Source organism: Electrona antarctica (genome assembly GCF_951216825.1).
Source record: "Electrona antarctica genome assembly, contig: scaffold_61, whole genome shotgun sequence".
Lineage (NCBI taxonomy): Eukaryota > Metazoa > Chordata > Actinopteri > Myctophiformes > Myctophidae > Electrona > Electrona antarctica.
In genome coordinates, this window is record NW_027638718.1 from 547,308 (window position 1) to 570,817 (window position 23,510).

The 23,510-nt window shown below is 47.5% G+C and overlaps 1 protein-coding gene across 2 annotated transcripts in view; it reads left to right on the top strand.

The window, feature by feature from the left end:
• Positions 1–10,244: 10,244 nt before the first annotated feature.
• asns (asparagine synthetase) overlaps positions 10,245–23,510 on the top strand; it is a 42,715-nt gene continuing 29,449 nt past the window's right edge. The window contains exons 1-8 of one of the 2 annotated variants that reach the window (XM_079530695.1): positions 10,245–10,383; positions 11,396–11,646; positions 13,616–13,853; positions 15,282–15,467; positions 16,823–16,924; positions 18,126–18,253; positions 18,676–18,802; positions 19,701–19,807. In XM_079530695.1, coding sequence (XP_079386821.1) covers positions 11,398–11,646; positions 13,616–13,853; positions 15,282–15,467; positions 16,823–16,924; positions 18,126–18,253; positions 18,676–18,802; positions 19,701–19,807 — 1,137 coding nt within the window. In that variant the 5' untranslated portion in view covers positions 10,245–10,383; positions 11,396–11,397. Of the gene's footprint in view, positions 10,384–10,712; positions 10,810–11,395; positions 11,647–13,615; positions 13,854–15,281; positions 15,468–16,822; positions 16,925–18,125; positions 18,254–18,675; positions 18,803–19,700; positions 19,808–23,510 lie in introns of those variants that run through there. The other variant, XM_079530694.1, reaches the window with a different exon arrangement.

The following is a 23,510-nucleotide window of genomic DNA, read 5'->3' on the forward strand; positions in this document are numbered from 1 at the left end:
ACCTTACAGCCCTTAGTTTGCCCTAACCTCCACAACCTTACAGCCCTTAGTTTGCCCTAACCTCCACAACCTTACAGCCCTTAGTTTGCCCTAACCTTGACAACCTTACAGCCCTTAGTTTGCCCTAACCTCCACAACCTTACAGGCCTTAGTTTGCCCTAACCTCCACAACCTTACAGCCCTTAGTTTGCCCTAACCTCCACAACCTTACAGCCCTTAGTTTGCCCTAACCTTGACAACCTTACAGCCCTTAGTTTGCCCTAACCTCCACAAACTTACAGGCCTTAGTTTGCCCTAACCTCCACAACCTTACAGCCCTTAGTTTGCCCTAACCTCCACAACCTTACAGCCCTTAGTTTGCCCTAACCTCCACAACCTTACAGCCCTTAGTTTGCCCTAACCTCCACAACCTTACAGCCCTTAGTTTGCCCTAACCTCCACAACCTTACAGCCCTTAGTTTGCCCTAACCTTGACAACCTTACAGCCCTTAGTTTGCCCTAACCTCCACAACCTTACAGCCCTTAGTTTGCCCTAACCTCCACAACCTTACAGCCCTTAGTTTGCCCTAACCTCCACAACCTTACAGCCCTTAGTTTGCCCTAACCTCCACAACCTTACAGCCCTTAGTTTGCCCTAACCTTGACAACCTTACAGCCCTTAGTTTGCCCTAACCTCCACAACCTTACAGCCCTTAGTTTGCCCTAACCTCCACAACCTTACAGCCCTAACCTTGACAACCTTACAGCCCTTAGTTTGCCCTAACCTTGACAACCTTACAGCCCTTAGTTTGCCCTAACCTCCACAACCTTACAGCCCTAACCTCGACAACCTTACAGGCCTTAGTTTGCCCTAACCTCCACAACCTTACAGCCCTTAGTTTGCCCTAACCTCCACAACCTACCTTACAGCACTTAGTTTGCCCTAACCTCCACAACCTACCTTACAGCCCTTAGTTTGCCCTAACCTCCACAACCTACCTTACAGCCCTTAGTTTGCCCTAACCTCCACAACCTTACAGCCCTAACCTCCACAACCTTACAGCCCTTAGTTTGCCCTAACCTCCTCAACCTTACAGCCCTTAGTTTGCCCTAACCTCCTCAACCTTACAGCCCTTAGTTTGCCCTAACCTCCACAACCTTACAGCCCTTAGTTTGCCCTAACCTCCACAACCTTACAGCCCTTAGTTTGCCCTAACCTCCACAACCTTACAGCCCTTAGTTTGCCCTAACCTCCACAACCTTACAGGCCTTAGTTTGCCCTAACCTCCACAACCTTACAGCCCTAACCTCGACAACCTTACAGCCCTAACCTCGACAACCTTACAGCCCTAACCTCGACAACCTTACAGGCCTTAGTTTGCCATAACCTCCACAACCTACCTTACAGCCCTTAGTTTGCCCTAACCTCCACAACCTTACAGCCCTTAGTTTGCCCTAACCTCCACAACCTTACAGCCCTTAGTTTGCCCTAACCTCCACAACCTTACAGGCCTTAGTTTGCCCTAACCTCCACAACCTTACAGGCCTTAGTTTGCCCTAACCTCCACAACCTTACAGCCCTTAGTTTGCCCTAACCGTGACAACCTTACAGCCCTTAGTTTGCCCTAACCTCCACAACCTTACAGCCCTTAGTTTGCCCTAACCTCGACAACCTTACAGCCCTTAGTTTGCCCTAACCTCCACAACCTTACAGCCCTTAGTTTGCCCTAACCTTGACAACCTTACAGCCCTTAGTTTGCCCTAACCTCCACAACCTTACAGGCCTTAGTTTGCCCTAACCTCCACAACCTTACAGCCCTTAGTTTGCCCTAACCTCCACAACCTTACAGCCCTTAGTTTGCCCTAACCTCCACAACCTTACAGCCCTTAGTTTGCCCTAACCTCCACAACCTTACAGCCCTTAGTTTGCCCTAACCTTGACAACCTTACAGCCCTTAGTTTGCCCTAACCTCCACAACCTTACAGGCCTTAGTTTGCCCTAACCTCCACAACCTTACAGCCCTTAGTTTGCCCTAACCTCCACAACCTTACAGCCCTTAGTTTGCCCTAACCTCCACAACCTTACAGCCCTAACCTCCACAACCTTAAAGCCCTTAGTTTGCCCTAACCTTGACAACCTTACAGCCCTTAGTTTGCCCTAACCTCCACAACCTTACAGCCCTTAGTTTGCCCTAACCTTGACAACCTTACAGCCCTTAGTTTGCCCTAACCTCCACAACCTTACAGCCCTTAGTTTGCCCTAACCTCCACAACCTTACAGGCCTTAGTTTGCCCTAACCTCCACAACCTTACAGGCCTTAGTTTGCCCTAACCTCCACAACCTTACAGCCCTTAGTTTGCCCTAACCTTGACAACCTTACAGCCCTTAGTTTGCCCTAACCTCCACAACCTTACAGGCCTTAGTTTGCCCTAACCTCCACAACCTTACAGCCCTTAGTTTGCCCTAACCTTGACAACCTTACAGCCCTTAGTTTGCCCTAACCTCCACAACCTTACAGGCCTTAGTTTGCCCTAACCTCCACAACCTTACAGCCCTTAGTTTGCCCTAACCTCCACAACCTTACAGCCCTTAGTTTGCCCTAACCTCCACAACCTTACAGCCCTTAGTTTGCCCTAACCTCCACAACCTTACAGCCCTTAGTTTGCCCTAACCTCCACAACCTTACAGCCCTTAGTTTGCCCTAACCTCCACAACCTTACAGCCCTAACCTCCACAACCTTAAAGCCCTTAGTTTGCCCTAACCTCCACAACCTTACAGCCCTAACCTCCACAACCTTAAAGCCCTTAGTTTGCCCTAACCTCCACAACCTTACAGCCCTAACCTCCACAACCTTACAGCCCTTAGTTTGCCCTAACCTCCACAACCTTACAGCCCTTAGTTTGCCCTAACCTCCACAACCTTACAGCCCTTAGTTTGCCCTAACCTCGACAACCTTACAGCCTTTAGTTTGCCCTAACCTCGACAACCTTACAGCCCTAACCTCCACAACCTTAAAGCCCTTAGTTTGCCCTAACCTCGACAACCTTAAAGCCCTTAGTTTGCCCTAACCTCCACAACCTTACAGCCCTTAGTTTGCCCTAACCTCGACAACCTTACAGCCTTTAGTTTGCCCTAACCTCGACAACCTTACAGCCCTAACCTCCACAACCTTAGAGCCCTTAGTTTGCCCTAACCTCGACAACCTTAAAGCCCTTAGTTTGCCCTAACCTCGACAACCTTACAGCCCTTAGTTTGCCCTAACCTCCACAACCTTACAGGCCTTAGTTTGCCCTAACCTCCACAACCTTACAGCCCTTAGTTTGCCCTAACCTCCACAACCTTACAGCCCTTAGTTTGGCCTAACCTCCACAACCTTACAGCCCTTAGTTTGCCCTAACCTCCACAACCTTACAGCCCTTAGTTTGCCCTAACCTCCACAACCTTACAGCCTTTAGTTTGCCCTAACCTCGACAACCTTACAGCCCTTAGTTTGCCCTAACCTCCACAACCTTACAGCCCTTAGTTTGCCCTAACCTCCACAACCTTACAGGCCTTAGTTTGCCCTAACCTCCACAACCTTACAGCCCTTAGTTTGCCCTAACCTCCACAACCTTACAGCCCTTAGTTTGCCCTAACCTCCACAACCTTACAGCCCTAACCTCCACAACCCTACAGCCCTAACCTCCACAACCTTACAGCCCTTAGTTTGCCCTAACCTCCACAACCTTACAGCCCTAACCTCCACAACCTTACAGCCCTTAGTTTGCCCTAACCTCCACAACCTTACAGCCCTAACCTCCACAACCTTACAGCCCTAACCTCCACAACCTTAGAGCCCTTAGTTTGCCCTAACCTCCACAACCTTACAGCCCTTAGTTTGCCCTAACCTCCACAACCTTACAGCCCTTAGTTTGCCCTAACCTCCACAACCTTACAGCCCTTAGTTTGCCCTAACCTCCACAACCTTACAGGCCTTAGTTTGCCCTAACCTCCACAACCTTACAGCCCTTAGTTTGCCCTAACCTCCACAACCTTACAGGCCTTAGTTTGCCCTAACCTCCACAACCTTACAGCCCTTAGTTTGCCCTAACCTCCACAACCTTACAGCCCTTAGTTTGCCCTAACCTCCACAACCTTACAGCCCTTAGTTTGCCCTAACCTCCACAACCTTACAGCCCTTAGTTTGCCCTAACCTCCACAACCTTACAGCCCTTAGTTTGCCCTAACCTCCACAACCTACCTTACAGCCCTTAGTTTGCCCTAACCTCCACAACCTTACAGCCCTTAGTTTGCCCTAACCTCCACAACCTTACAGGCCTTAGTTTGCCCTAACCTCCACAACCTTACAGGCCTTAGTTTGCCCTAACCTCCACAACCTTACAGCCCTTAGTTTGCCCTAACCTCCACAACCTTACAGCCCTTAGTTTGCCCTAACCTCCACAACCTTACAGCCCTTAGTTTGCCCTAACCTCCACAACCTTACAGGCCTTAGTTTGCCCTAACCTTGACAACCTTACAGCCCTTAGTTTGGCCTAACCTCCACAACCTTACAGCCCTTAGTTTGCCCTAACCTCCACAACCTTACAGCCCTTAGTTTGCCCTAACCTCCACAACCTTACAGGCCTTAGTTTGCCCTAACCTTGACAACCTTACAGCCCTTAGTTTGCCCTAACCTCCACAACCTTACAGCCCTAACCTCCACAACCTTACAGCCCTTAGTTTGCCCTAACCTCCACAACCTTACAGCCCTAACCTCCACAACCTTACAGCCCTTAGTTTGCCCTAACCTCCACAACCTTACAGCCCTTAGTTTGCCCTAACCTCCACAACCTTACAGCCCTTAGTTTGCCCTAACCTCCACAACCTTACAGCCCTTAGTTTGCCCTAACCTCCACAACCTTACAGCCCTAACCTCGACAACCTTACAGCCCTAACCTCGACAACCTTACAGCCCTAACCTCTACAACCTTACAGCCCTAACCTCCACAACCTTACAGCCCTAACCTCGACAACCTTACAGCCCTAACCTCGACAACCTTACAGCCCTAACCTCTACAACCTTACAGCCCTTAGTTTGCCCTAACCTCGACAACCTTACAGCCCTTAGTTTGCCCTAACCTCCACAACCTTACAGGCCTTAGTTTGCCCTAACCTCCACAACCTTACAGGCCTTAGTTTGCCCTAACCTCCACAACCTTACAGGCCTTAGTTTGCCCTAACCTTGACAACCTTACAGCCCTTAGTTTGCCCTAACCTCCACAACCTTACAGGCCTTAGTTTGCCCTAACCTTGACAACCTTACAGCCCTAACCTCGACAACCTTACAGCCCTTAGTTTGCCCTAACCTCCACAACCTTACAGCCCTTAGTTTGCCCTAACCGTGACAACCTTACAGCCCTTAGTTTGCCCTAACCTCCACAACCTTACAGCCCTTAGTTTGCCCTAACCTCCACAACCTTACAGCCCTTAGTTTGCCCTAACCTCCACAACCTTACAGCCCTAACCTCCACAACCTTACAGCCCTTAGTTTGCCCTAACCGTGACAACCTTACAGCCCTAACCTCGACAACCTTACAGCCCTTAGTTTGCCCTAACCGTGACAACCTTACAGCCCTTAGTTTGCCCTAACCTCGACAACCTTACAGCCCTTAGTTTGCCCTAACCTCCACAACCTTACAGCCCTTAGTTTGCCCTAACCTCCACAACCTTACAGCCCTTAGTTTGCCCTAACCTCGACAACCTTACAGCCCTTAGTTTGCCCTAACCTCCACAACCTTACAGCCCTTAGTTTGCCCTAACCTCCACAACCTTACAGCCCTTAGTTTGCCCTAACCTCCACAACCTTACAGCCCTTAGTTTGCCCTAACCTCCACAACCTTACAGCCCTTAGTTTGCCCTAACCTCCACAACCTTACAGCCCTAACCTCCACAACCTTACAGCCCTTAGTTTGCCCTAACCTCCACAACCTTACAGCCCTTAGTTTGCCCTAACCTCCACAACCTTACAGCCCTAACCTTGACAACCTTACAGCCCTTAGTTTGCCCTAACCTTGACAACCTTACAGCCCTTAGTTTGCCCTAACCTCCACAACCTTACAGCCCTAACCTCGACAACCTTACAGGCCTTAGTTTGCCCTAACCTCCACAACCTTACAGCCCTTAGTTTGCCCTAACCTCCACAACCTACCTTACAGCACTTAGTTTGCCCTAACCTCCACAACCTACCTTACAGCCCTTAGTTTGCCCTAACCTCCACAACCTACCTTACAGCCCTTAGTTTGCCCTAACCTCCACAACCTTACAGCCCTTAGTTTGCCCTAACCTCCACAACCTTACAGCCCTTAGTTTGCCCTAACCTCCACAACCTTACAGGCCTTAGTTTGCCCTAACCTCCACAACCTACCTTACAGCCCTTAGTTTGCCCTAACCTCCACAACCTTACAGCCCTTAGTTTGCCCTAACCTCCACAACCTTACAGCCCTTAGTTTGCCCTAACCTCCACAACCTTACAGGCCTTAGTTTGCCCTAACCTCCACAACCTTACAGCCCTTAGTTTGCCCTAACCTTGACAACCTTACAGCCCTTAGTTTGCCCTAACCTCCACAACCTTACAGCCCTTAGTTTGCCCTAACCTTGACAACCTTACAGCCCTTAGTTTGCCCTAACCTCCACAACCTTACAGGCCTTAGTTTGCCCTAACCTCCACAACCTTACAGCCCTTAGTTTGCCCTAACCTTGACAACCTTACAGCCCTTAGTTTGCCCTAACCTCCACAACCTTACAGCCCTTAGTTTGCCCTAACCTCCACAACCTTACAGCCCTTAGTTTGCCCTAACCTCCACAACCTTACAGCCCTTAGTTTGCCCTAACCTCCACAACCTTACAGGCCTTAGTTTGCCCTAACCTCCACAACCTTACAGCCCTTAGTTTGCCCTAACCTCCACAACCTTACAGCCCTTAGTTTGCCCTAACCTCCACAACCTTACAGCCCTTAGTTTGCCCTAACGTCCACAACCTTACAGCCCTTAGTTTGCCCTAACCTCCACAACCTTACAGCCCTTAGTTTGCCCTAACCTCCACAACCTTACAGGCCTTAGTTTGCCCTAACCTCCACAACCTTAGAGCCCTTAGTTTGCCCTAACCTCCACAACCTTACAGCCCTTAGTTTGCCCTAACCTCCACAACCTTACAGGCCTTAGTTTGCCCTAACCTCCACAACCTTAGAGCCCTTAGTTTGCCCTAACCTCCACAACCTTACAGCCCTTAGTTTGCCCTAACCTCCACAACCTTACAGCCCTTAGTTTGCCCTAACCTCCACAACCTTACAGGCCTTAGTTTGCCCTAACCTTGACAACCTTACAGCCCTTAGTTTGCCCTAACCTCCACAACCTTACAGGCCTTAGTTTGCCCTAACCTTGACAACCTTACAGCCCTTAGTTTGCCATAACCTCCACAACCTTACAGCCCTTAGTTTGCCCTAACCTCCACAACCTTACAGCCCTTAGTTTGCCCTAACCTTGACAACCTTACAGCCCTTAGTTTGCCCTAACCTTGACAACCTTACAGGCCTTAGTTTGTCCTAACCTCCACAACCTTACAGCCCTTAGTTTGCCCTAACCTCCACAACCTTACAGCCCTTAGTTTGCCCTAACCTCCACAACCTTACAGCCCTTAGTTTGCCCTAACCTCCACAACCTTACAGCCCTTAGTTTGCCCTAACCTCCACAACCTTACAGCCCTAACCTCCACAACCTTACAGCCCTTAGTTTGCCCTAACCTCCACAACCTTACAGCCCTAACCTCCACAACCTTACAGCCCTTAGTTTGCCATAACCTCCACAACCTTACAGCCCTAACCTCCACAACCTTACAGGCATATATGATGTACAAAGGCTAAAATCTGTCCTTTAGATTTATTTAACTTTGTTACATAAAATTGTATGTAGACATATAGCACTCTAGACCGCATGGCTTGACATTAAGGGGGGCAGCGGACTGACCTCATGCTTCCTTCTATGCATGAGGAGTCCAAGCATTTAAACTTGTAGCACTAATTAATTCCTAAGACTTGGAGTCAAGACTTGTCCTCTAGTTTCATATCCATTTGAAAGATCTGGCAGAAAACGTGTGTTATATCACCACTTTTCCAGGAGGAAAAGCTGGACTGAACTGAAAATAGGAAAACTTCCTTTGGGGAACAGTCGATGTTTAATTATGGGGCACACAATTGGCAGGTGTGTTGCGATTGTTGTGGGTTAACTGACCACCGCCTAGTGTGTGTGAGCCTCATACATTTATGCTTCCTAAAGAGAGTGTTGATATGTTCAGTCCTGCTCTCATTCCAGGCTCCTCGCCGGAGAGAATGTCGTCCGTGTGCAGCTCGTGGAAAAGTGGAGATATTTGACCAAATACACGTTTTCCTGCCAGAACTTTCAAATGAATATGACTAGGTCAGTGTGCTAACCGTGTGAGCATAGGACCGATCTATGGCTGTGTGAATATGACGAGGTCAGTGTGCTAACCGTGTGGGGATAGGACCGATCTATGGCTGTGTGAATATGACGAGGTCAGTGTGCTAACCGTGTGAGCATAGGACCGATCTATGGCTGTGTGAATATGACGAGGTCAGTGTGCTAACCGTGTGAGCATAGGACCGATCTATGGCTGTGTGAATATGACGAGGTCAGTGTGCTAACCGTGTGAGCATAGGACCGATCTATGGCTGTGTGAATATGACGAGGTCAGTGTGCTAACCGTGCGGGGATAGGACCGATCTATGGCTGTGTGAATATGACGAGGTCAGTGTGCTAACCGTGCGGGGATAGGACCGATCTAAGGCTGTGGATATTGACTTGTCAACTGAGAATATTCATCTAATATTCAAAGTTTCAAACAGGTGTTCCCCAAACTAACTTAGTTAGTTGATTTAAAATGTATTTGTGTGTGTGCTCGCGCTCCGGACAAGTGACTTTTGTGTCCGGACAAGTGAAATGTACTTGTCCCGAAGGACAAGGGCCTCAAAATGTTAATGCCTAGCCCTGCTATATAGGCTACCTACTTTATATAGTTCCATTGTTCAGATATTTGCGAACGAAGTGATTGCGAACGAAGTGAGCACTAACTAGAAGATGGTCAAAACAACTGTGTGTGTGTGTGTGTGTATGTCAGACTGCCACAACAGCTTTGTTCGCTTCCCGCGTTTACGCGTCTTACTGGTCTACTGTTAGACAGATGCTAGGTTAGGTTCTTATGATCCTTGAAGACTATTTCTATGTATTTGATATATTACCTATACCATGTGTTGTGTCTGATAAATGACTACATTGTAAATATCAAATTATAGTTAATAGTTCACCCTCCAAATTACCTTTTTTCTAACGATTACTCGGTACTCACCCCATGGAGACTTGAATGCATGGATCTGTTTGAGTTTTTGTCATGAGAAAATGAAAAACTATAAAGAATATGTATTAAACGTAGTACATGATATCATTAAATATTTATTTTTTGATATATCATATAATTAAATATTATTTTTTTGATATTATAGGCTATCATATAATTAAATATTAATTTGTACATTATATCATAATTAAATATTAATATTGGGGGTCCCAGAGATTGAAATGTCATGAAATGGGGGTCCGTAGACTAATGCATGTCAAACTGGGGGTCCTTGAAATTAAACAGGTTGAGAATCACTGCTAGAGCCGTAGAAAACCTTCTCTCATGGGGGTGCCTGACATATCTATTCATTGATTGATTGATTGAAAAATGTATTAACAGTTTGCAGAATTACAGTACATTTCAAGCACAAACTCAATACAAAGGCTGTTAACTGTGAGTGGACGACCCAATTAAGCATTACACTTGTTTACAATAGGGTCCACAATGTTCAATTCATCAAAAACATTTAGAGACGTACAAATAGACACTTCTATATAGACAAAGGACAGAACAGGAATTCATCATAAAGGAGGTAAAAAGGGAAAAGAAACATATACAGTGAGGGAAAAAAAGGGGTGGGCGGTGGGGGGATTCAAATGGGGGTCCCTGGCATATCTATTCAAATGGGGGTCCCTGGCATATCTCTTCAAATGGGGGGTCCGCGGGGCTAATAATGAGTGTCAATGCGGGGGTCCTTGACATGAAAAAGTTGCAGCACTTAATGATGCAACATTGCACTACACAGCGGAGTGACGCTTCACACAGGCAGCCAATCAGAGCGCGCGGGCCCGTCCTCCCGGGCCATGGGATGACAGAGCATCAGCCTCAGTGTGTCATCCTGCCGGTTGGGAGAAGGAGTCAAAAAACCAAACCTCTAAAAAACAAAACAAAAAAAAACTGCTTTTAATCTTTAATCTTTTCTGTCGGGATTAAAGGAAACCCTCCGATCATTAAGGTAGGACTTCATTGCGTCACAGTGTGTCTCCAAACAGGGCAAAACATGCTGTCATTTATAGATTATACATGTTTTAACGGAGCGTTTACACCTGAATCTATAGGAAGTGTGTGTGTGTGTGCGCGCGCATGGACAGCATGCCGTCAGCTCATATGTTGTGGTAAAGTAACGTTACTTAAAATGTACATTATAGCTGCGCGCGTGCACGACGCTCGCCCCCCCCAAACAAAAATTATCGCGACGCGCTGTGAGCTTGTAGATCTGTTCTTTTTTTAAAGCGACATTAGTGTATATAGTTAGTAGCTACACATGGTGGTTACAATGTGTCAGACTGAATGAACCACGTGCTGCTATAGGAGGAGGAGGAGCACGTGGTCTGTGACCGGATGGACACAAGACTGTAACATATGGGACACATTGTAGCCGGTAGTTAATCACACTGATTGATTGATTTAATATGTTGTCATTGTTGTTGTTGTTGTTGTTATTATAATTATTGGTGGCTTGTTTCTATTGTGGTCCTGTCATATCCTACACCTACACCATATACACAAGGGTGTGTGTGTGTGTGTGTGTGTGTGTGTGTGTGTGTGTGTGCTCGTGCGTGTGTGCGCGACCACCACTTGTAGCCTATTTAGTCGACTTGCCAGCCCATAGAGCCCCATTGTTTGTTTTTGTAATTTAATTTTTATCCCATGATTTTGCAACCCATTTATTTCCACCCAGTGTCAATTATCTAATGTAATCCTGGGGGGGGGGGCAGCGGACTGACCACATGCTTCCTTCTATGCATGAGGAGTCGACGCTGCTTCTTTTCACCTGACAGGCGGGAGTTTCCCCGGCCGGACGTAGCGCGTGGAAGGAACACGTTATTCCGACCAGTTGCTTTCCCTGATGTTAGAAATGTTGAGTATGGGTCCCCAGCATGTAGAAACTGATGTTATAAATGTCTCCCCCCCCCCCCCCCCCCCCCCCCCGCCTGTCTCCTGTCCTCCCCCCCCCCCCTCCTCAGAGATGTGTGGCATCTGGGCGTTGTTCGGCAGTGATGAGTGCCTGTCGGTTCAGTGCACCAGCGCCATGAAGATCGCCCACCGCGGCCCCGACGCCTTCCGCTTCGAGAACGTCAACGGCTACACCAACTGCTGCTTCGGCTTCCACCGATTGGCCATCGTGGACCAGCTGTACGGGATGCAGCCAATGAGGGTCAAGAAGTTCCCCTACCTGTGGCTGTGCTACAACGGGGAGATTTACAACCACCTCACGGTAAATATTAACCCATTCTGGGCGGGAACCCCTTTTGGTGTTTTAAAGCATGGGTTTTCAACAGGTGGTCCGTGGACCACTGGTGGTCCTGTGAAGGGTTTTCAACAGGTGGTCCGTGGACCACTGGTGGTCCTGTGAAGGTATTGCATGTGGTCCCTGACCATGCAGTAATGTAGGAAAGTGAAGATTTGTATTTTAATTTAGACAAACTACCGGATTGCCTGGTTGAGTCACCATTATAAGGAAATGTGCCCATAATTCATTGCATGTGTCTGCTCGCTCATACATACAGTAAGTTACAATAGCAACATGATTTTAATATGGAAGGTTAATTTTAAACAGCAGTGGTCCCCAGGTTGATTCTCAGTCAGGGTGGTGGTCCCCAGGTTGATTCTCAGTCAGGGTGGTGGTCCCCAGGTTGATTCTCAGTCAGGGTGGTGGTCCCCAGGTTGATTCTCAGTCAGGGTGGTGGTCCCCAGGTTGATTCTCAGTCAGGGTGGTGGTCCCCAGGTTGATTCTCAGTCAGGGTGGTGGTCCCCAGGTTGATTCTCAGTCAGGGTGGTGGTCCCCAGGTTGATTCTCAGTCAGGGTGGTGGTCCCCAGGTTGATTCTCAGTCAGGGTGGTGGTCCCCAGGTTGATTCTCAGTCAGGGTGGTGGTCCCCAGGTTGATTCCCCCAGGTTGATTCTAAAGTATAGCTAAATACAGAGTGGCGCGCTACCACGGTGGAATTACTCCCAATTCACCTTTAGCTAAGCCCCGCCCTCTCCCACTTGGACACTCCCACTTGGACACTTTCCAGCCTCAGGCTCATTCATTCCAATGTAAATATCATGGATTTTAACACATTAAATGCTGGTTCATTTTTCTCTTCCAAATCCATCAACAAGGCCTGCCGTAGCACTGGACAAATATGTGTGTGACATTTCTATTTTAAAACAATGTTTTATCATATAGTAAAACTATTGGTGGAGAGGTTTGTCTAACCCATGTTATGCTTAGCTGTGATTGGACCATAGCAGTTTGGGGAGGGGCTTAGCTATAGGTCAATTACTGTTTTTGGCCCCTCCTCCTCCCTGGTGTAATTTCTCCAGTATTTTTTAGGGGGAGGTAATAGGGGGGTGCTAGCCCCTCCTATATCCAGCTATAGTGTAGATTTTCGTCTTACACAAACATTAAATGCCATTGACAATGGATGGAGAATTTACGTCATAATTATGTAAACGAGCAAATCGGCTATTTTCATCCTACACAAAGATTAAAGTCCCATTGACAATGAATGGATGACGCATGATGATAAGAGCGCCCCTCACTTCACACAGGTGTGATGTCTTCTCTCCCTCCTCCAGCTAAAGAAGCAGTTTGATAAGAGCGCCCCTCACTTCACACAGGTGTGATGTCTTCTCTCCCTCCTCCAGCTAAAGAAGCAGTTTGATAAGAGCGCCCCTCACTTCACACAGGTGTGATGTCTTCTCTCCCTCCTCCAGCTAAAGAAGCAGTTTGATAAGAGCGCCCCTCACTTCACACAGGTGTGATGTCTTCTCTCCCTCCTCCAGCTAAAGAAGCAGTTTGATAAGAGCGCCCCTCACTTCACACAGGTGTGATGTCTTCTCTCCCTCCTCCAGCTAAAGAAGCAGTTTGATAAGAGCGCCCCTCACTTCACACAGGTGTGATGTCTTCTCTCCCTCCTCCAGCTAAAGAAGCAGTTTGATAAGAGCGCCCCTCACTTCACACAGGTGTGATGTCTTCTCTCCCTCCTCCAGCTAAAGAAGCAGTTTGATAAGAGCGCCCCTCACTTCACACAGGTGTGATGTCTTCTCTCCCTCCTCCAGCTAAAGAAGCAGTTTGATAAGAGCGCCCCTCACTTCACACAGGTGTGATGTCTTCTCTCCCTCCTCCAGCTAAAGAAGCAGTTTGATAAGAGCGCCCCTCACTTCACACAGGTGTGATGTCTTCTCTCCCTCCTCCAGCTAAAGAAGCAGTTTGCGTTCGAGCACCAGACCAAGGTGGACGGCGAGGTCCTGCTCCACCTGTACGACCGCTTCGGCGTGCAGAAGATGGCATCCATGTTGGACGGCGTGTTCGCCTTCATCCTGCTGGACACAGCCAACAAGAAGGTGTTCCTGGGCCGCGACACCTACGGCGTCCGGCCTCTCTTCAAGCTGCTGACCGACGACGGGTGTCTGGCGGTCGCCTCAGAGGCCAAAGGTCAGTCAGTCAGTCAGTTTAGTCGACTAAAATGTATTTTGTCGGGCCTTGATGCTGTTGTAATGGCTGATTTTACACTTGCTAAAAAATAGCAGATCTACAAGCTCACAACGTGTCGCAGCTACTATGTGTACTAAATGTAAACTCTTCATTTACATTTTCAAGACATTTTTTTTAATTTTTTTATTATTTGGGGACCCCCCAAAATAATTTGGCGACCCCCCGAGGGGTCGCGACCCACGTGTGGAGAACCCCTGATCTAGAGCAACGAACGTGTTTCTGCACGCAGGCCTTCCTCTGCGTTTCAAACGGTGAAAAACAGAGGAGCCAGATAGACCTGAACATGTCCCCATGACGCTTTTAGAGTGAAATGTACTTTTTATTACAACTTCCTTTAATACTAGAGTTTCTGTGAGGTCTTTCTGAGCCATTTTGAGATTTTTAAGTTGATTATCTTATATAATCATTCAGGTCTGACAGAGATCCATGTTGTTCCCTAATGTCCTTATATGGCGTGTGACAGGCCTGACATGTCCTTATATGGTGTGTGACAGGCCTGACATGTCCTTATATGGCGTGTGACAGGCCTGACATGTCCTTATATGGTGTGTGACAGGCCTGACATGTCCTTATATGGTGTGTGACAGGCCTGACATGTCCTTATATGGTGTGTGACAGGCCTGCCATGTCCTTATATGGCGTGTGACAGGCCTGACATGTCCTTATATGGTGTGTGACAGGCCTGACATGTCCTTATATAGTGTGTGACAGGCCTGACATGTCCTTATATGGCGTGTGACAGGCCTGACATGTCCTTATATGGTGTGTGACAGGCCTGACATGTCCTTATATGGTGTGTGTGACAGGCCTGACATGTCCTTATATGGCGTGTGACAGGCCTGACATGTCCTTATATGGTGTGTGACAGGCCTGACATGTCCTTATATGGTGTGTGACAGGCCTGACATGTCCTTATATGGTGTGTGACAGGCCTGACATGTCCTTATATGGTGTGTGTGACAGGCCTGACATGTCCTTATATGGTGTGTGACAGGCCTGACATGTCCTTATATGGTGTGTGACAGGCCTGACATGTCCTTATATGGTGTGTGACAGGCCTGACATGTCCTTATATGGTGTGTGACAGGCCTGACATGTCCTTATATGGTGTGTGACAGGCCTGACATGTCCTTATATGGTGTGTGACAGGCCTGACATGTCCTTATATGGTGTGTGTGACAGGCCTGACATGTCCTTATATGGTGTGTGACAGGCCTGACATGTCCTTATATGGTGTGTGACAGGCCTGACATGTCCTTATATGGTGTGTGACAGGCCTGACATGTCCTTATATGGTGTGTGACAGGCCTGACATGTCCTTATATGGTGTGTGACAGGCCTGACATGTCCTTATATGGTGTGTGACAGGCCTGACAGAGATCACCCACTCCATGTCCACCCCGGCCTCCATCGTGCCGTTCATGCCGGGCCATGTGGAGACTTTTAATCTGAAGTCCAACGGGAAGGTGGAGTCAGTGCAGTGGGAGGAGTTCCACTGCTGCACCCAGGAGCCAAGCCACGCCCTCTACGACACCGTGGACAACCTGAACACAGGTATGACATCACCGCCACGCCCTGTATGACATCACCGCCACGCCCTGTATGACATCACCGCCACGCCCTGTATGACATCACGGCCACGCCCTGTATGACATCACCGCCACGCCCTGTATGACATCACCGCCACGCCCTGTATGACATCACCGCCACGCCCTCTGCGACACAGTGGACAACCTGAACAGAGGTAGCAGAGAGACAGCGTAGCGTCTCAGTAAACTATAGGATCATAGAATGCAGAGAGACAGTAAACTATAGGATCATAGAATGCAGAGAGACAGTAAACTATAGGATCATAGAATGCAGAGAGACAGTGTAGCGTCTCAGTAAACTATAGGATCATAGAATGCAGAGAGACAGTGTAGCGTCTCAGTAAACTATAGGATCATAGAATGCAGAGAGACAGTGTAGCGTCTCAGTAAACTATAGGATCATAGAATGCAGAGAGACAGTAAACTATAGGATCATAGAATGCAGAGAGACAGTAAACTATAGGATCATAGAATGCAGAGAGACAGTAAACTATAGGATCATAGAATGCAGAGAGACAGTAAACTATAGGATCATAGAATGCAGAGAGACAGTGTAGCGTCTCAGTAAACTATAGGATCATAGAATGCAGAGAGACAGTAAACTATAGGATCATAGAATGCAGAGAGACATTGGTCGTCAGGACTAGGTCAAGTGTTACGGGGCGGCGGTGGGTCAGCGGTAGAGTGGCCGGATGGTAACCGCAAGGTTCCCGGTTCGAACACCGTGGGCTCCCCCAGAGTTAGTGTCGAAGTGTCCTTGAGCAAGACTCTGAAAACCTAATTGCTCCTGATGTGCAGGTTGGTGCCTTGCATGGTTTCCTCATCGGCATCAGTGTGTGAATGTGTGTGTGAATGGGTGAATGTAATGCACAATCTATGTAAAAGTGTGAATGTGTGTGTGAATGGGTGAATGTAATGCACAATCTATGCAAAGGTGTGTGAATGTTTGTGTGAATGGGTGAATGTAATGCACAATCTATGTAAAGGTGTGTGTGTGAATGTAATGCACAATCTATGTAAAGGTGTGTGAATGTGTGTGTGAATGGGTGAATGTAATGCACAATCTATGCAAAGGTGTGTGAATGTTTGTGTGAATGGGTGAATGTAATGCACAATCTATGTAAAGGTGTGTGAATGTGTGTGTGAATGGGTGAATGTAATGCACAATCTATGTAAAGGTGTGAATGTGTGTGTGAATGGGTGAATGCAATGCACAATCTATGTAAAGGTATGTGTGTGTGAATGGGTGAATGTAATGCACAATCTATGTAAAGGTGTGTGAATGTGTGTGTGAATTACCGTATGTTATAATCTGTCCAGGTTTTGATGAAGAAACGGTGAAACGGAACATCCGGTTGCTGTTTGAGAACGCTGTGCGGAAACGCCTCATGGCCCACAGGAGGATCGGCTGTCTGCTCTCAGGTAAACTGTCTCCTCTCAGGTCCAGCTGGTCTAGACTCCAGCCTGGTCAAACTGTGATAGTGTGTGTGTGTTCCAGCCTCCAGGCGGTCTGGACTCCAGTCTGGTCAAACTGTATTAGTGTGTGTGTTCCAGGTGGTCTGGACTCCAGCCTGGTCAAACTGTATTAGTGTGTGTGTTCCAGGTGGTCTGGACTCCAGTCTGGTCAAACTGTGATAGTGTGTGTGTGTTCCAGGCGGTCTGGACTCCAGCCTGGTCAAACTGTGATAGTGTGTGTGTGTTCCAGGTGGTCTGGACTCCAGTCTGGTCAAACTGTGATAGTGTGTGTGTGTTCCAGGCGGTCTGGACTCCAGTCTGGTCAAACTGTGATAGTGTGTGTGTTCCAGGCGGTCTGGACTCCAGTCTGGTCAAACTGTGATAGTGTGTGTGTGTTCCAGGCGGTCTGGACTCCAGCCTGGTCAAACTGTGATAGTGTGTGTGTTCCAGGCGGTCTGGACTCCAGTCTGGTCAAACTGTATTAGTGTGTGTGTGTTCCAGGCGGTCTGGACTCCAGTCTGGTCAAACTGTGATAGTGTGTGTGTTCCAGGCGGTCTGGACTCCAGTCTGGTCAAACTGTATTAGTGTGTGTGTGTTCCAGCCTCCAGGCGGTCTGGACTCCAGTCTGGTCAAACTGTATTAGTGTGTGTGTGTTCCAGCCTCCAGGCGGTCTGGACTCCAGTCTGGTCAAACTGTATTAGTGTGTGTGTGTTCCAGGAGGTCTGGACTCCAGCCTGGTCAAACTGTAATAGTGTGTGTGTTCCAGGCGGTCTGGACTCCAGCCTGGTCAAACTGTATTAGTGTGTGTGTTCCAGGAGGTCTGGACTCCAGCCTGGTCAAACTGTATTAGTGTGTGTGTGTTCCAGGCGGTCTGGACTCCAGTCTGGTCAAACTGTATTAGTGTGTGTGTGTTCCAGGAGGTCTGGACTCCAGCCTGGTCAAACTGTAATAGTGTGTGTGTTCCAGGCGGTCTGGACTCCAGTCTGGTCAAACTGTATTAGTGTGTGTGTTCCAGGAGGTCTGGACTCCAGTCTGGTCAAACTGTATTAGTGTGTGTGTGTTCCAGGCGGTCTGGACTCCAGTCTGGTCAAACTGTGATAGTGTGTGTGTGTTCCAGGCGGTCTGGACTCCAGTCTGGTCAAACTGTGATAGTGTGTGTGTGTTCCAGGCGGTCTGGACTCCAGCCTGGTTGCTGCTACTCTGGTCAAGCTGGCCAAGGAGGAGAAGCTCCCGTACCCGGTGCAGACCTTCGCCATCGGCTCGGAGGACAGCCCCGACATCCTGGCTGCTCGCAAGGTGAGCCACCCGCTGCGTGGCTGGGCGGTCAAAGGGTTAATTATAACGACGCACTGTTCCTCAGTCAGGTTAGATAATACAATGACATGTTATGATGACACCATCAGGTCGCCGCCAGGGTTGTTTTGGTCGACTAAAACTATGACGAAAAATGTTCGTCGACTACCTTTTTTCACTGACGAAACCTAAATGGAAACTAAATGAAAAAAAAGCTATGATGACTAAAACTATAAGACTAAATATATTGACAATTTCGTCAACAAATAAATACTAGACTAAAATGTTAGGAAGGGACTAGTGGACAAGAGATCCGGTATAAGTCATTTTACACTTGGTTGCATGCTGAAAATAGCAGATCTACAAGCTCACAACGCGTCGCCATTGTCAGATATTATAATGTCATATTTTAATGATATCATCAGGTCGCCGCCCACATCGGCAGCGAACACCACGAGGTGAACTTCACGGCCGAGGAGGGAATCCGCGCCGTCGATGATGTCATCTTCCACCTGGAGAGCTATGACATCACCACCATACGGGCCTCTGTGGGTGAGTACAGCTATGACATCACTATGACATCACTATGACATCACCACCATAGCGGCCTCCTCCCCAGTGCTCCGTGCAAAAACGCAGGTCTCATTGAAATGAAGTTTGTGGAGCCTTTGTGATCCCCAGGCCACATTCAAGCCAACCAATCAGGTGGAAGAAGAGAATCCAGCAGCATTCAAATGAACCAATCAGGTGGAAGAGGAATGCAGCTCCAAGCACATTCCTGTCCACGGGTCACCGGCTCCATCGATTGGCCGAAACACTGAATGCTGCTGGAATCTCTTCTTCCACCTGATTGGCTGGTTGGAATGCTGCTGGAATCCTGACAGATTATCTGATTGGGTGTGACCAGACAGCAGCGTCTGATTGGGTATGACCAGACAGTAGTATGACCAGACAGGCTACCCGCCCCTCTAGACCAGAAAGCATGCTGGCTGGGCCAGGCTACCCGCCCCTCTAGACCAGAAAGCACGCTGGCTGGGCCAGGCTACCTGCCCCTCTAGACCAGAAAGCATGCTGGCTGGGCCAGGCTACCCGCCCCTCTAGACCAGAAAGCACGCTGGCTGGGCCAGGCTACCCGCCCCTCTAGACCAGAAAGCACGCTGGCTGGGCCAGGCTACCCGCCCCTCTAGACTAGAAAGCACGCTGGCAGGGCCATAATGTTTTAACCCATTTTGGGCGGGAACCCCTTTTGGTGTTGGTATTATGTTATGCTTTAGCTATTGAAAAATAGCAGATGTGGTGCGATACAAGCTTGTAGGTCTGCTATTTTTTTGAAAAATCGAAGAACGACTGACATAGAAACATAGCTTTTTCAGAAAACTGTCAGGATGTAGAAGACATTTTTAGAATCTGATCTCAGGTCAAAATGGGTGAATATGTATCTGTATGTTAGGAATGTACCTGGTGTCCAAGTACATCCAGGAGAAGACGGACAGTGTGGTGATCTTCTCTGGAGAGGGATCGGACGAGCTGACCCAGGGATACCTCTACTTTCACAAGGTGAGTACATCTACTTTCACAAGGTGAGTAGATCTACTTTCACAAGGTGAGTAGATCTACTTTCACAAGGTGAGTAGATACCATTCAATGATTTGAAATCAATACAGTCATCTATTTTAGCAAATACATAAAATCTGTGTGAAACGTGTGGATAGTGCAGGTTTTTTTTAAGGAAAATAATGTATTATTATGGATATAAATGAGTAAATAAGGTGATTCTGTGGCAAATAGATGGACATTGTATTTGAACACATTGTGGACAAACCCACACCTTGACATGAACACAGAGAATACACACATTATGGACAAACCCACACCTTGACATGAACACAGAGAATACACACATTATGGACAAACCCACACCTTGACATGAACACAGAGAATACACACATTATGGACAAACCCACACCTTGACATGAACACAGAGAATACACACATTATGGACAAACCCTCACCTTGACATGAACACACAGAATACACACATTATGGACAAACCCTCACCTTGACATGAACACAGAGAATACACACATTATGGACAAACCCACACCTTGACATGAACACAGAGAATACACACATTATGGACAAACCCACACCTTGACATGAACACACAGAATACACACATTTATCAATAGACCAAGTGTAGCGATATGGAAAGGTAATTAAACCCATCTTTTTCCTTTTTCTTCTTAAAATTGCTAAATACACAACTAAGTACACAAGTACTTAGTATTGATTAAATGGATTATTTCCATTGGCATTACGATAAGATACAAGGTCAAACGATACGATATTTTGCTGTTTACATATCGATATACTTCGTTTTTTTTCTAAATTAAAATTTCGATTTAGGTACTATATCGTTACAGATAGGATCCAAAAGGAAGCACGCACATCTCCAGGAAATTCTATAAATATATATAGATCTCCACACTGTGGATCAGCTCCCAATGAAAAGGAAGGGTTGTCCACACTGTAATCAGCTCCCAATGAAAAGGAAGGGTTGTCCACACTGTGGATCAGCTCCCAATGAAAAGGAAGGGTTGTCCACACTGTAATCAGCTCCCAATGAAAAGGAAGGGTTGTCCACACTGTAATCAGCTCCCAATGAAAATGAAGGGTTGTCCACACTGTAATCAGCTCCCAATGAAAAGGAAGGGTTGTCCACACTGTAATCAGCTCCCAATGAAAAGGAAGGGTTGTCCACACTGTAATCAGCTCCCAATGAAAATGAAGGGTTGTCCACACTGTAATCAGCTCCCAATGAAAATGAAGGGTTGTCCACACTGTAATCAGCTCCCAATGAAAAGGAAGGGTTGTCCACACTGTAATCAGCTCCCAATGAAAAGGAAGGGTTGTCCACACTGTGGATCAGCTCCCAATGAAAAGGAAGGGTTGTCCACACTGTGGATCAGCTCCCAATGAAAAGGAAGGGTTGTCCACACTGTGGATCAGCGCCCAATGAAAAGGAAGGGTTGTCCACACTGTAATCAGCTCCCAATGAAAAGGAAGGGTTGTCCACACTGTAATCAGCTCCCAATGAAAAGGAAGGGTTGTCCACACTGTAATCAGCTCCCAATGAAAAGGAAGGGTTGTCCACACTGTAATCAGCTCCCAATGAAAAGGAAGGGTTGTCCACACTGTAATCAGCTCCCAATGAAAAGGAAGGGTTGTCCACACTGTGGATCAGCTCCCAATGAAAAGGAAGGGTTGTCCACACTGTGGATCAGCTCCCAATGAAAAGGAAGGGTTGTCCACACTGTGGATCAGCTCCCAATGAAAAGGAAGGGTTGTCCACACTGTGGATCAGCTCCCAATGAAAAGGAAGGGTTGTCCACACTGTGGATCAGCTCCCAATGAAAAGGAATTCAGATTCAGATTTTTCGGGGGCCAGTTTCGAATAGCAGCCGTCCGTAGGTGCCCTTTGAGAGCGGTTTTGAAGGAGTCAAGGGATTCGCATGTCTTAATGACTGTTGGTAGGGCGTTCCACATTTTGGTGGCATAGGAGCGAAAAGCGTATATGATATCATAGACCCGTAAGGGTCGAAACGTTGTTACTTAATAAACTATATCATTACACTCCTAGTGAGTAGATCTTAATAGATAAGATAAGATCTTTATTGTCACTGTATGAGACATATAGGACATTTCATTTAGTGCATCCATAACACAGCAGTATCAACAGAGAGAAAAGAAAGAAAGAAACACTTCATGGCATAACACTGTTAGTCCGTCATAGTCCAGTCCAGTCATCTCAATACATTAATAAGAGCATTCTAACCGTTAAAATAGTAGAATACGCCAATACAATTAGTAGATAAAATAAGGGGGACCACCCAATCACACCATTAAATAAGGGGGACCACCCAATCACACCATTAAATAGGGGGACCACCCAATCACACCATTAAATAAGGGGGACCACCCAATCACACCATTAAATAGGGGGGACCACCCAATCACACCATTAAATAAGGGACCACCCAATCACACCATTAAATAAGGGGGACCACCCAATCACACCATTAAATAAGGGGGACCACCCAATCACACCATTAAATAGGGGACCACCCAATCACACCATTAAATAAGGGGGACCACCCAATCACACCATTAAATAAGGGGGACCACCCAATCACACCATTAAATAGGGGGACCACCCAATCACACCATTAAATAGGGGGACCACCCAATCACACCATTAAATAGGGGGGACCACCCAATCACACCATTAAATAGGGGGACCACCCAATCACACCATTAAATAGGGGGACCACCCAATCACACCATTAAATAGGGGGGACCACCCAATCACACCATTAAATAGGGGGACCACCCAATCACACCATTAAATAGGGGGACCACCCAATCACACCATTAAATAGGGGGACCACCCAATCACACCATTAAATAGGGGGGACCACCCAATCACACCATTAAATAGGGGGGACCACCCAATCACACCATTAAATAGGGGGGACCACCCAATCACACCATTAAATAGGGGGACCACCCAATCACACCAATAAATAAGGGGGACCACCCAAACACACCATTAAATAGGGGGGACCACCCAATCACACCATTAAATAGGGGGACCACCCAATCACACCATTAAATAGGGGGGGCACCCAATCACACCATTAAATAGGGGGGGCCACCCAATCACACCATTAAATAGGGGGACCACCCAATCACACCATTAAATAGGGGGGGCCACCCAATCACACCATTAAATAGGGGGACCACCCAATCACACCATTAAATAGGGGGGGCCACCCAATCACACCATTAAATAGGGGGGACCACCCAATCACACCATTAAATAAGGGGGACCACCCAATCACACCATTAAATAAGGGGGACCACCCAATCACACCATTAAATAAGGGGGACCACCCAATCACACCATTAAATAGGGGGGACCACCCAATCACACCATTAAATAGGGGGGACCACCCAATCACACCATTAAATAGGGGGACCACCCAATCACACCATTAAATAGGGGGGACCACCCAATCACACCATTAAATAGGGGGACCACCCAATCACACCATTAAATAGGGGGACCACCCAATCACACCATTAAATAGGGGGACCACCCAATCACACCATTAAATAGGGGGACCACCCAATCACACCATTAAATAGGGGGACCACCCAATCACACCATTAAATAGGGGGACCACCCAATCACACCATT